At 39.1% G+C, this 15,048-nt stretch overlaps 1 protein-coding gene across 2 annotated transcripts in view; it reads left to right on the top strand.

Moving 5' to 3' along the window:
* Positions 1 to 9,728: 9,728 nt before the first annotated feature.
* The window catches only part of LOC112163012 (A-kinase anchor protein 2), an 89,603-nt gene continuing 84,283 nt past the window's right edge, over positions 9,729 to 15,048 (top strand). The window contains exon 1 of one of the 2 annotated variants that reach the window (XM_024299086.2): positions 9,729 to 10,120. In XM_024299086.2, coding sequence (XP_024154854.1) covers positions 10,077 to 10,120 — 44 coding nt within the window. In that variant the 5' untranslated portion in view covers positions 9,729 to 10,076. The remainder of the gene's footprint in view (positions 10,121 to 15,048) is intronic. The other variant, XM_024299087.2, reaches the window with a different exon arrangement.

Below are 15,048 nucleotides of genomic sequence, written 5' to 3'. Positions count from 1 at the left end.
GGGATCTTTGATTCTAGTTCTTTCCCAGATTATTACATTTACACACCAGGTCTTTAATTCTGTGTCAAGATCTTTGGGTTTTTGTTTGTTTTTCTACATATCTCAAAACCAGACTTGGTGGTGTCACTAACTGAGAACGCAAAACTTAATCCAGTTAAGATACAGCAAAAAGAGTTAGGTACAAAAACAAACTTATAAATATAAATGATGAAACAAACAACTATATAAGAAGTAAATATTGATTGCATTCTTGTAAAGAACTGAAGTATACTCGGACACTTTGAGTATTTCAGTTTATATATTTTTTTTAATTAGCAGCTGCAGTCGATTAAATAATCTTATATATTAAATTTTGTCGTTTTTCAAATATGATATTTAAAGTCTTTGGAGAGCATTTTATAAATGAATGCATTTCTGATCTATTTCTTTCTTCTATTCTAACTATTTTGTTTCTTTTGAACATTTGGACACAAAATAGAATCGTAAGAAATACATTTATGAAAACTGAAATAAAGTTCTAACAAATTAAGCTTTTATAGTGACAAAGCATATTCATATTTAAACATAATCTTCTCATTATAACATTCTAAGATATTTGTTACACTATTAGTTTTATACTTAGATTCAGATCAGCAGGTAATAAAAACTGGCAACGTTGTCACATAAGTTACTAAAAATATAACAGAGATTTTGTCAAAGTCTAAATGTGGTTGACATTTCCCAACTAAGACAGAAGTAAGAGGGAAGGAGGGCAGTTTCCTCATTATAATCTGTTTTAATGAAAGAGGAAGGACAACACAAGGAAATGAGGAGATTTTTTACACCTGGACATGGGATTTAAAGAAGAGGGATTATGATGATAATGATGATAATTAATCAGAAACATTATCAATTATTTGGAAAAAAAAAAGTAGCAATAATCTGAGTTTTTACTGCAATATTGAATGACCGGAACTTGAGTAACAGGGGAAAAAGTGAATGTGTATCACAGTTCAAGAATGGAAAATGAAGCATCACAGCTAAAGCTTATGTAACCATTCGCTCACCCTTTTCTAGGATGGGTTTGTTTTTAAATGAAGGAGCAGGAAGGTCACTTAGGAATCCGACAAGAACCCCTGAGGTTCCCGCTGACATTTACCTTCCACCACAAAGGGCATTTGGACTCCCTGTCCCCATCAGGACTTCATGGAAACAAAAATATTTGTCTGTTAAAGACCCACTGATGAAAACGGCTTTTTGGTGGACCACTCTGATAGTGCTCCCCATTTTTGCTGTGCCGGTAATGTTAAGTAGAGGTTGTGTGGGGCTGTAAACTGTAGCGGGAGAACAGATGGATGATGGGGAGTGGGGCGGGGTTGCTCTGTCTTAATGATCCACAACTCACAAAAGACTTTAAAAAAACGATGTTTTCATTGCGGTTAAAAACGACACAATGATATAATTAAGCGACCACTGGGAACAGTTAGATCAAAAGATAATCAGAGTGGGACTTTAGGTTCAGCCAGGCTCCCGAACTACAAGTATGAGGCAGAACTGATTGTATCTTTGCTGTAAAGTGGCTCATATACATCGTTTCATTATTTTTTTTAATAATTTAAACAAAATGAATAAAAAATGAAAGTAAAATGTCAGAAATTACTCAATGTGCACAAATTTGCATGCAAAAAAAAGCTAGAATCTGATTTATTTCAGCCTCTTAAGTGGTTTCTGTTTAAATATTAATAAATCAAATATGATTTATTGGGAAAAATATGAAGCAGTAAACATTTGGCCAAGAGGAGATTGATAAGCCAAAGCTTACTGACTAATTTGACCATATTAAATGAATCTAATTCTGCAGAGACATACAGTAAGTGTGAAGAGAACTATGAAACATTACACATTTCTACTAACCTCTGTCATCTGCTCGGCAGAACAATGGTGGTGTCGCTATAGAACCATTCTACAAACACCTTTTTGTTTTGGAGTGCATAAGGTTTACGCCTGCTTTGTGAGAACCTCTCACGTGTGTGTGTGTGCGTGTGTGTGTGTATCGGCATGCAGCAGTGGTTCACTGCTTTCCATTTTAATGGCAATTCCAACAGAGCCTTTCCCATCTCTCAGTCCCCATGGCAACCAAGCGGGTAAGCAGACATGTTTGTCTCGAGGGCCCTGGCCTTCTTTTGCATGCCACAGTAACACACACACACACACATGTATTCAAGAGCCCTATTACTGCCCAAACAAACCTGTCAAAATGATAATTAGGACAAAACAGATTCAGTGATTCTGAATCAAATGGAACGTGTGTGTGTGTGCACGGACATCCCAGCGGTGCCCCTTCTCTTTCTCCGAGCACAGGGATTTCCTTGCAATTATTCCTCCCCCTCCTTCAAACCAGTGCCAGGGAATTCCCAGTTAAACGCTGAAAGGGCTTTTCCAGCTCCTCCCTCAAAGCCCCTTTCAAATAGGACCCTAACCAAGAAAAAGAGCAACAAAAAAAGCACTAAAAGCTCTTGACATGACAACATGGTTTCACATTCTTTCCCAATAGTTTGCTCCGTGTCGGCGTAGTGGGTTTATTTTGAAGGATGGGAAAATGTTTGGCTCTGTCAAACCTCTCTGGTAACTCCTCCCTGACAGCCAACATGCTGCAGAGAGATCCCACCTTCTCCTGCATCATGTCATGTTCACGCCCGAACCTTGAGATGCTCTGTGGCTTAATGAATGTTACATGTTACATATCAGAAACAGTAAATTAAAAACTTAATCTTAAACAACCTTGAGTCCCACTTAGTAATTCTATTTGTCAGACTAATCATTCTTGCTATAATATCTGTTTTTAGTATAATTTTTGTAATCCTAATTATTTTTTTCATACAATTTCTTAATTGCAAGTTATTAAAGTTTTAAACTAACCAATCAGATGCCACAATAAAAGCATTTGATACAGGCATTTCTGAGACCCCTGTCTTATCTGATCATATTTGGTCCATCCTTTCTGCCCTGCAGTTCATCAGCCTTCCACTAGGGGCAGTAAAAGCGCTTTTCCAGCTCATTTCAAAATGGCTGTGGTCTCACATTGAGTGTTCAAAGTGTTTGATTGACAGGTTTCATGTAGCCTAGTTTCAAGTAATCGGGTTGTGGACTTCCAACCCTCCTGATTGGCCAGAGTGGCTGCCAAAGAAACGTTGACTCAGACCAACTCAGATCAATCACTGCTAAACCGATAAAGACCCACACCCATTTCTTCTTAAAAATAAATGTATGTTAAATAAACCACAATTCAAGTGTTCACATAACCCATTTCTGATCTTTTTCTGTTACCCTGATGTCACCATGGGTTTGTATTAATGATGTTGGCCGGCTCCAACAAGGCGACATCCATACAACAAAATGACAATTTCATTCAGTTGAAGTTGGCAGAGTGGGGATCCTGTATTCGCCCTGCAGTAGCCGGGACAGGCTCAAGCAGCGCCGTGACCCCAAAAGGGATAAAACAGCTTAAGAAAATAAATAGGATGGAAGGATGAATGGATGAATGGATGGATGGATGGAGGAACAGAGAGATCGATTCATTGATGGATAGACAGACAGATGGATGGATAGATGGATGGATGGATGGATGGATGGATGGATGGATGGATGGATGGATGGATGGATGGATGGATGGATGGATGGATGGGCGGATGGATTAATGGATGGATGGATGGATGGATGGATGTGGATGGATGGATGGAGGAACAGAGAGATCGATTCATTGATGGACAGACAGACAGATGGATTAATGGATGGATGGATGGATGGATGGACGGATGGATGGATGGATAGAGGAACAGATAGATCGATTCATTGATGGACAGACAGACGGATGGATTAATGGATTGATGGATGGATGGATGTGGATGGATGGATGGAGGAACAGATAGATCAATTCATGGATGGACGGAAAGACGGATGGATGAATGGAACTGAAGCCACTTTCAATGGGTGATATCAAACCCACTCAGTCCAGTTCTCATATACAGTCAATGGCATGAACAGATATTTAATGTTTGTGCTAAAAGTGTTACTTTACTGGTTTTAATATCCAAGCCAGAGGGCTAAATTTGAAAAAAAAAAAAAACTTTTTGGGTAATTCTGGCATTTTTTTGTGTTTCTTTTATCACGTTTTATCTGATTCAACAGGTTTACATGAAGACCTCACATCTCCAGTATCAACTCACTGTCTTCTTTTTCCCAGTTTGCCTGAATCCATTTACTTTATTCCACATGTCAAAGTCAGAAAAGACTTAGAGAAACAAAGTGCTCACTTCTACCCCACACGTCAGAGCACCTTCTCTGCAGAGGAACAACAAAGAGAGTCTCACTCTTTTGTTGAATATTTCATTTCCTTTAATGAGTTTTTCCTAACAAAGAGGACGTCTGCATCCTTCATCTTCTGCAAATCCTGGCCAGGATGTGAATGAATAGTTTATCAGCACAGTGGCAAACAAACTTCTATCTGCAGCTGAAGTGGGTCATGCAGTGTTATTTTTTGTTGGCCCTATTAAAGTTTGATACTTGAAGTTCTTTGATGAGGTTGAAGGGAAACGTGGGTTATATAGGAGTTCTTACTGATGCTTGTGTTTGTCTCTGTTCTTAAATCAACTTTTAACCTTATATAGCCAATTGTGTTGTATTACATACATGCATTTCTGAGACCACCTATGTCATTAGTATGTTCTGAATAACTCTACAACTTAATAAATGTTTTTCTCACCTGTAGTTCATCACCATTCCACTAGGGGCAGCAGATGGGCTTTTCCTGCTCATTTTAAAATGTCTGCCTCCATGAAATCTCAACACTTTTGGCGGGAACATTTTTTGATAATTTTCTAAACTTTTTGGTGAGATTAACTTATCTGTTGTAAATCATTTTTTAAACAAGTACCTGCTTTATTAAAGTAATATAAAAATTGTTAATAATAAATTCATAATGAAACAGTTACAACATGTTTTGCTTAAACAAACTTTGTGAGAAAAAACATATCAAATCACACGATGTATCATAGCTGGCACTACCTATATGTCATAAATGCGTTTTGACTTTTTTGCTCGGATTTCATCCAAGGTTTTAAAAACATCTTAATTAACAAAAAAAACAAAAAAAACAAAAAAAAAAAACGTTTGTGTCAATTCTTTAAAGTAGTGGGCTTACAGGCTTAATGAAAACAAAATTGTCAAGTTTTCTTTAAATTCTAAAATCCCATTTTTGAGTTATAAAACATTGTATCTAACAGAAAAAACATTTTCTCCTTTTTTGTCTCATTTATCGGAGTAAAAATACACCAACGGAGCCTTTGATTCATTTGAAACATGTCATGTTAAAGAATCGTGGGGACAACAGACTTTTCTCGGACATGTAGACTGTCGGTGGAAACTTTTATGTTGCTGCTTATCCTGGCTAAGATTCACAAAACCAAAATTTTTTACATTATCAAATAATTTGTTCCTTTGAAAATAATAAAGATTTGTAATTTCACTTACAAAATATTCATATTTTTGCAATCTGAAAGGTTAACAGTTAAAAAAAGAAGTGTAATATGTTTAGCCAAATATTTTTCATATAGGAAAAACTGGAAGAACAAATTTATAGTTAATGCTCACTGATTTCCTCTAAGAAATTTATGTTTGGACTTTTGAAGATATATATTATGGTTTTTTTTTTCTTCCTTTTTTAAAAAGCATTCTAGCAATATTACAACAAATTATATGCATGTTTCTTTAAAATGTATTTTACATGCAAAATGAGAGAAAATGTAAAAAAAAATCTTTTTACATTCTGCATTAATTATTAAGTTCAAATTTGTTTTTTTTTTAACCATTACAAACTCAAATTGTATTAAAAGCAAAACCACACTTGTTCAGTGAAGGAAGCTTAGGTGTGACCATTATATATTAAGTCTATGGGTGTGACCTGTTCAAGAAACCTTTTAAAGCTGATCTCTATCGCTCTCTGCTGGTGATCCTCTGTAAATGCAGGTTCAGCCACTTGATTTACTTTTGAAGTGATCCCTGCAGAATCAAACATTGTTGTCGATATTTATTGTTATTTACATTGCACCTATTGCAAACTCATTCATATACATGCTTATTAATGTTATATTGTGCATTTAAAAATGCTAATTTTTATCCTCCTTTCATGACAGGTTTAATACATTTAGCACAAATTAATACCAAAGTAAAATTCAAGACGCACACAGATTATAACACCTTACAGAAGAAGAAATATTGTTTTTAAAGATAAATTAATAAAAACAAGAAAAGGTCTTTAATTCACAACATTCATTTGTCATGTCATTAGTTTTTCTATCCACAAGATGGCAGAATTTTTCTGTTTTTTATTTTTTAAATGATTTTTCTAACATTTCAATGTTTTCCAAAAACATCTAGGAGACTACACCAAAAGCATCAAAGCAGAGGCTGCACAGTCATCTGGACCCTAACAACTCTCAGCTCATTGTAATAATGTTACATATTTTTTGCTCTTCTGACATTTCTGCCTTTTTGTGCATCCCTCCATCCTCTGGGGTTTTCTGAAGAACGTTGGATGCATTTACAGATGATTAAAACATGTGTAGACCCCTCACCTTAAAATCACTTCATTTCTGCTCAAACAGATAAGCAAAGCTGGAGAAAAACTGTCTATTGAAGTGAACATACTGACTGTGTGATGCAGGACTCTCACTCCCAGTGACAGCTGTCATGGGATCCTGCCCCAGAGCCCCTAAAGAGAAGATGTGGAGATATTTATATAGTATACTGCAGTGTCATATGGTGTGTTCAAACTGTGGAAGGAGAGAATAAGTACTTCATTAAATACTCCAGACTACTGCACCGATGGACACAGATGATGTGACATTTTTACAAACCAGTTTTTTAGACTAAAGTCAATAAAAACTCACCTTTTATTTCTTATTTTTACTTTAAGTGTTACAAAATCAGAAATTTAAATCGTAAAGGTTAAGAAACAAAAGTTTTTATTTTTTTCTAAATTAAAAAGTGTTGAAAGAAAACTTGTGGTGAGCTGTCATAGTAAATCTTTGCCTCCCAGCACAGACAGACATGACAGATCATTGGACCTACGGTGCTCCACGCTGCGCCCGCTCACCAAACTAAACGGGTAACGACACAGCAGCACCCACAAAACAAACACGCATCCTGCAGAGCAGGAATGACTAGAGGGACCCGGGGCGTGAGTGTGATGACCATTTAAGGTCACTACCTAAACCTGCGGAGCGGCCTCTGAATAACTGACATACCAAGCAACATGATAACCGCAGGCTGAACACGGAGTGTGGTGGTGGTGGGGGGGGGGGGTTGTCAAAGGGAGACTGAGGCAGATATAGAGGAACAAGTGCACACGTCTGAATGTGAGACGGCAGGAATGTGAAAAATCTTGATACTTGAAGAGATGTGAGCTGAAAGGTCAGGACTGCCAATGCATGAATCCATACTTTAAAGTGATATATGTGCAAGGGAGATGAAAGGAAAGAAAACTGGAAATGGGGAAAAATGCTAAACAATGTTTCAAAGAAGTTAAAACTGATAAGACGAAGAGGAGGAGAAAAGGAAAACAGATGGACAGCATTCCCTCTCCTCCTTAGTCCTGCTGCTGCGGGTGCTCGCTCAGCAGGTTATGGACCTAATAAAAACTCTGCTGAGGCTCCTGTTTGGTTTAAAGTCTGCGACAAAATCCTGTAAACCTAGCAGATTTTATAATATATTAAAAAGGAAACGTCAATAAACACATTCTTTTTCACAATAATTAGCAATAAATTGAACCATCCATCCAAATGACAGATCAAATCTATAAAAATAGAAGGAAAAATGACCTAAAAGTATGCATAAATGAATGTATTTATTCGTGGTTACATAAAAGGGTCTTTGCTGTCCAAGATCTGTTCTCCAACATGTGCCACAATGAAATAAGAAGTTACATTTAAATCTGAAAATTCTGATTTAAAAAATTTGTCGCAACAACCAAAACACCCCCCCCCCCAAAAAAAAAAAAGACTATAAACTAATAAAGCTACCATAGGATCACTTCTGATCTTAAAAAGTGGTAAATAAAGAGGCCCGAACACTGGTAAGATGCTCCCTTCACCTTTTATAACCAGTTTGAGTAAAAAAAAATATATTAACACATAAACCTGTATTTGTTTCTTTGCTCTCACAATATTTGCTTTAGATTTTTCTGTTTTGGTGCATCTAAGAATTTCTTCATGTTATTTGGTGTTCCAGCTGTCAGAGTTGTATGAGGTCAAACCAGGATCAACTGAACGTTTGTTCTCCTTCCTCTATGGCCCGTGTCAAAGTTAAGGCCCAGGGGCCGGATTCGGCCCGCGGGGTAATTATATCTGGCCCTCCAGATAATTTTATAATATTATTATGATTATTAACCGCTCAATGTTATCATGTAATTGCATAATTGTGATTTTCAGCTTGATTTTCTTTATAAAGGTTCTCCATCATGAGAAAAATGCCACAAGTTTAAGGATTGTGGCATTATCCCTGAGGAGAAGCGTTAGGACTTCTCCTCTTCATGCCCGGTACTCCTCACATCTGTCTGGCTGCAAGAACACTGAATAATTTCTGGATTTGTTTTTGTTTTGTTCCTCCATGTCCCCTCTTGCCGGGTTTGGTATTTTGGGGCATCTGGGATGCCATTTTGGGGAAGGGTACTATGAGGGACTTGGGTTTGGTTTTTGTCAGTTATGTTATGGCTTTTGGTCATGTTCTGTCCCTCAGTCACATCAGTTTCAGGTTTGTCATGATCCACAGGTCTCTTCATTTCAGTCAAAAATAAAATTTTCACCAAAAACACAATTTTCAAGCTTTTTAAGCTGAAATGTCTTTTTTTTTTAAATTGAGCGATCAAGCATGAACACAATACATGGCTTTATAGAAACTTTTGGATCAAAACAACTGTTCAAATGTTTATTAGCTGTTAGTTTTGGGTAAATGTGTATTTTGTATTGTTGTAAATAAATTAATAAAATGAATAAAAATAACTGGACTCACCAAAAATGGCAACATGTCTGATTCTGTGCAATTACCAGCATGAAGCCCAATGAGGCAATTTTTTGTGATGTATGAATAAAATTGAACTGAATTGATTGATCCCTTTAGCACCTGAGATGTCACCAGAAACACCTAAATAACACAAACTCTGACTTATAGTGACTCTTTGAACGTTCATGTGACCAGTATGAATGTGGTTGACTAACAACCCAAAGACACTTTTCTCTGTGATTTATGTTAAAGCTACTGTGAAGTGTTCAACTTCAGCGCAAAGCTGCTTTTCTACGCCTCAGAATCCACTGGAATTCTGTTAATCACATAAACAGTTGAAGAGTTACGGTAGTTGAAAGAATGCCAACACTGCAGCTAAAACTCCAATGTAAAAGGGTTCATCAAATAAAACCCTACGTTAAATTGCATGTGAGCCCAACAGGGAGTCTGCCTCATTTTTTGAGAACACTTAGGTGCAGAAGAATGTTCAGTTTGAGATGATTTGTCCATTCGATGATCCATTTTCTACACCCGGGTCACCTGGATCAGGGTCACTATGTGGGGTAAAGTCCATCCCAGAGAGCCTTCCAATCCCAGAAGTATAAGATGGTAGCAGAGAGTGAGGCGGGTTGGCCACTCCTTTCATTATCCAGCAAAAAACGCTGTTGGATTCCTGTCATTCTGCTGCATTTTCTCTCCATCTGCATCTTTTCACTTCTTTTCTGTCAGAACTTCTCTGACCGTTGCTCCTGACAGCCCAAACCTGCATTAATTCTCCTCTTTCTCACACACATTCAAACATGCTTGCATCCATTCTCTCCTCCCTGCAGAACAGGAGGCTGCAGGAGCGACAGCAGCAGCCGCTCTGACACATCCTGGCGTAACAAACACACATCGGGACGGCAGGAACAGAGGAGGAGAAGCTACGGAGGGAGGAGAAGAGGAGGAGGCGAGATTGTCGAGAGGACACCAGGGGACACAAGAGCAGGAGGAGGAGAAAGGAGGACGGGAAGGAGAGGGGGAAGACGGGTGCTGCAGCCATGTCAGATGCACCTTTGCAGAGGAACGGCACGGCCAAATCCCCGTAAGTACCAGACCTTCATCATTTTCCTGCAGCACTCCCTTCCATCTGACAGCCGGGGGTTGTCATGGGAACGGGCGCTCCGTCATGGTGCAGCTGCTGCTCAGTCATGACTGAAGAGGGGACACCAGGCACGCCATGTACACTCCCCCCACCTCCCTTTTTTATAAATTCATCATTCAGCTTCTCTCACACTAACATCTCACCTCTCCACATTCAGGTCACACTCTTCCTCGCCTTATCGTCTTATCGTATGAAGCTTCTCCCTCAGTCCGTCCTGCTGCATGTACTCCACTGCAGCTCTGTGCAGCGTGGTTCAGGCTGCATGTGTGTGTGTGTGCGTTCACATGAAGTCTTCGCAAAGGCTGACCCACACTTTGTCATCGCAGTCCGCCATGCTGCACCTCACTTCTCCCCGTCTGCGGCTGCATGTGCGCAGACATCTTCTTCAACAGCAGGACTAACACATGTTCTTCTTCATTGATCATTAATTATTGCAATAAAAGTAACGTTTCTTAGATTATTGTTATGGTTTCACAGAATAATTCTAAAAAATGCTCTATACAGTGCATCCTGGTGTTTAATATTAACTAAACAAATCAATATTTGTGATGTTTTTGTTACACTGAGTCTTTTTGCCAGAAAAATATATTGTAGTTTGAAAACTGCACTCATTTGAACAATAATATATATTTTTTTCAATATATAATTAAAAAAATGTATAGTTGTATGAATTTTCTACTACAACTGATTAAAAGAAGCAATACATGAACCTATTCTGTGATCTATCAGTCAAAGACCTACACTGTAAACCACATCCAGACTTTGATCAAGCTGATATCATTACGGCTGTTTAGGACTAATTAATTGAACAACTTGTTTTTTTTTTTTTAACAGCAAAATCTAAAATAGTTAAAGGGCCTTTTCTTACGTCTTTCAGAGTAAAATATATACATATATAATCATTTAATACCTTTGGCACACTAAAGACAAATTATTTATGAAATAATAGTTATTTTAGTGAGTTTTATTCCTACCTAGAAATAAGACGCCTCAAACTCTGAGTCACCAATTGTAGGTGCCGCCCATTTAATGACGTTATCCTAGAGCCGGCCTCGGCATTGTGTCTGCGTTTCGCCAACGAAAACAAACAACATCTCAACTTTTTCTAAGATGGATGTGCATACAGTATATCTGCCTTTAGTAGCTCCGGCCATTGCTACACTGGTTGTAGCAATGGCTGGAGCTAGCGGCTGAGCTAGCTGACTGACATAGAGAGCAGTTGATCACCACTAGCTGAGTAGCAAAGTTAGTGACTGAGCACTGCTAGCAAAGCGGCAAAGACCACTAGCCTTAGCGCCGTAGTTAGTGGCTGAAGACCGCTAGGCTTAGCGCTAAAGTTAGTGGCTGAAGACCGCTAGCCTTAGGGCTGAAGTTAGCGCCTGAAGACGGCTAGCTGAGCGGCAAAGTTAGCAGCTGAAAACCGCTAGCCTTAGCGAAGAAGTTAGCGGCTGAAGACCGCTAGCCTTAGGGCTGAAGTTAGCGGCTGAAGACGGCTAGCTGAGCAGCAAACTTAGCGGCTGAAGACGGCTAGCTGAGCAGCAAAGTTAGCGGCTGAAGACCGCTAGCTGAGCGGCAAAGTTAGCGGCTGAAGACCGCTAGCTGAGCAGCAAAGTTAATGGACTCTGGCTGAGCTTAAACTCAAATCACTATGTGATATTATCTTGTGAGAGTCATTTTTGTGGGTTGGGAGGGGCTGGTGCTCAGAGCTCAGGTTTTTAGAGGTATACTCAGAAATGCGTGAACGGATAAAAATACCGTTTGGTCCAGAACGAGCACCATGTCCAAGCACAAAGGTGTCCAGCAGTGCCATTGGCATCAAGACGACCTGGCAGAGAGTCAATGATTGACTTTGTAGTTGTGTTATCTCTGGATCAGCTTTGTGTCCTGGACAGAGGTCTGCTCATTTTTGTTTAGGCTACTGCCCCCTTGACTCAGCTCCAGATAACGCCTTATTCACAGCTGCACTTACAACTGTCTGCAGGTGAAAAATGAGCATCACTTTACAGGTGGCCCGCACACAATATCGAGTTTGTAGAGTCTAGCTCGAATGGTCATACACATTTTTTTCTAGAGACATGCTACGGGGGACAGGTTGTAGCAAAGTCTTATGCAGCTTGGAAGGGTAAGTCCACCCCCCAAAACCTACACCCTGCATAAGGAGCCCATTAGAGCTGTTCAAGTAATAAGTGTGCACTCCTGGTGCACAACCTGACTGTTGCAATGTAGGACATTAGGCAATTAGAGAATAGTTTGTGGGGCATCCTACAGACCTGCACTCCCCATGTTTGCAGCATTTGATCAATAAGGAGCCATTTGACTAGATCATAAGTGAGTTTTGTATACTTATATTATACTTTCAAAAACTCTACAATGTACTTGCTACATGCACAACAGCGCAACGTTCAATTTTTGTGACGTTCCTTGAGGTAACCGCATGAGCCTTTAGCTTAACCCCTAGACACACCTTAAGATGAAGCCGATCAAGTCTACGACCCTTAATGGGCCCAGACAATACCCGCACCACCTGCAGGAGTCAACCCCCCAGTAGTTACTAAAACTTTAACAGGGATAATGAAGTTATGGACTTCTTCAAATAAGTTACCATTCAACAGCAAAGATACATCTTTGGTGCAGCGGTAAGGCGGTCGACTCCCGTGGGAGTTTCCTGCCTTGCCTGCCAGTGTGTCGAAGTGCGCTTGGTGTGTGAATGTGTGTGTGAATGGGTGGAAAAAAATCCTATAAATCACGAAAACAACTATACAAATCCAAATAGTACTATTTTCAAAGATCTAAATAATCGATTTGTTTAATTTCGAAGTGATTTCAAAGTGTATAATTGATTTATTTACGAACTCGATCAATCTGTTTGGATTGTAGGAATATAAATTGATTAAACGATTTTGTATGTAGTTTTAGCTTTACTAAAATGACTGTCATAATTGATTTATTTTTTATCTTCTTTTTGTTCATTAATGCAATGTTTTTATTTTCCTTTTACAAAATGTTGTTTTGGCTAAATATATCTCTAGATGTTACCAACTTCTTTTTGTCATTTTCAATTTATATATTTGCTTTTTATGTTTTAAAATGACCAAATGCAATGTTTATGCGGAAGGACAAAAAGAAGGTCACCGTTTTAATTGTGAACTCAGGTGTGATTATGAGGGCTGCACAGTGGTGCAGTGGTTAGCGCTCTCGCCTCACAGCGAGGTTCGAATCCTGGCTGGGACCTTTCTGTGTGGAGTTTCCAGGGTGTACCCTACCTTCATCCAGTAGTAGCTGGGATAGGCTCCAGCAACACCACGACCCCAAAGGTGTAAAGCAGGTTAAGAAAATGCGTGGAAGTTTAAGATGTGTCCAAAATAAAATTAACTGAGAGTCTGCAACAGTCAAACTGTTTCCAAAGACATTTAGAGCTTCTCAAAAAAGGTCAGTCTTAAATTGTGGTCAAATGACTTCACCCAGTAAAAACATTCTATAACTCCTGTAAGAAGCGGTTCACACCCACAACTGTTTATGCTGCAATCCCACAGATTATAGACGACAAAGCCAGAGGCTGATTCGCATCGGCGATCACAACTGAATCCGCTGCTGCTTCCATCCCGACATGAAAGCAGGGTTATTTTTGCAGCATTTGTTCTGCCACCGTCAGACAGTTTATGAATTGGCTTGCGGAGCTGTAATTACAGAGATACTCCAGTGAAGACTGAGAGTGGGAGTTTTCCTTCAAACGTGCAGGAGCTGCACTCTGAGGCTCCTGTTGAAGCTGCTGTCCAAATTGCTCTGCAAGCTGCTGAACTCGTCTGGAGCTGCAGCGGAAAACGCTAACGTCATAATCAATCACTGGGAAGTCTGAGTGGAGTTTACTGTACCAGCAGCAGACTCGTGCTACAGCTGAGACGGTGATGAGGAACCTTCAAAAAAAAAAAAAAAAATAGCTGCAAAAAAACTGCAAATTTAATGTAGAAAAAGCATCAAATTAGTTTGGTGCATATTAGCTCCACCCATATTCTGCATATGTGTTCATTTCCCATCCATCCTGCATCTCTGCCTCTAAAAACTCCCAGTTGGAGAAGATTTGCAGATGATGAGCAGCTTTAGCTACAAACCAATGAGGAGTGCTGAGGTTTACCTCCAGCTGAGTGTCAATCAGCTGTCATCAAAGCAGCTGGAGTGACGCCTTTTTTTTCTGTTCAGTGTGTCAGAACCACACCCACCAGGAAGGCAGGAGAAAGAGGAGGCCTGATGACGGCACGTCCTCCTGCAGCATCAATAGTTAATGTTTTCATTTCTGCTGCTCTGGTTTACGATCAGCGGGCTCTCCTCCTCAGTGTGTCCACTGATTCAGCAGAAAGCACACGAGGTGTTTGTGGTCATGTAGAGTGCAGACACCACAACGGCAGATGGTTCATTAACTGATGCTATTTAATGCACTCCTCAGAGGACAGATGCTAACAGGATTAAGCGTGCACGCTCAGTCTTAAAAGGATAGGAATCTTCTGAAGAATAGAGTCAGACGAAATGTCAAATTCTGAAAAAATTACAAATGATCTAAAAAAATAGCAAATTTTGAAAATCAATTGATAATTTTGCAGCATTAATAACATATATAAGGTTTTATCTTTAGATCACTGACTTCTACACTGAAACTATTTGATATTTTTAGACATTTTTGTCAGGCTTTACATTGTTTTAACTCCAATTTGCTCTACACCTTTCCAAGCTTTTCTCAAAATTGGCACAGTTTTGCCTCAATAAAGCCTAGGATCTAGATCAGGGGTGTCAAACTCAATCACAGAGGAGGCCAAGATATAAAACACACAGTGGATTGCAGGTCAAACAGGATAAACATTTATTGAACAAAACTA

Source organism: Oryzias melastigma, linkage group LG12 (assembly GCF_002922805.2).
Source record: "Oryzias melastigma strain HK-1 linkage group LG12, ASM292280v2, whole genome shotgun sequence".
Lineage (NCBI taxonomy): Eukaryota > Metazoa > Chordata > Actinopteri > Beloniformes > Adrianichthyidae > Oryzias > Oryzias melastigma.
This window is presented reverse-complemented; position numbering and strand designations above follow the sequence as displayed.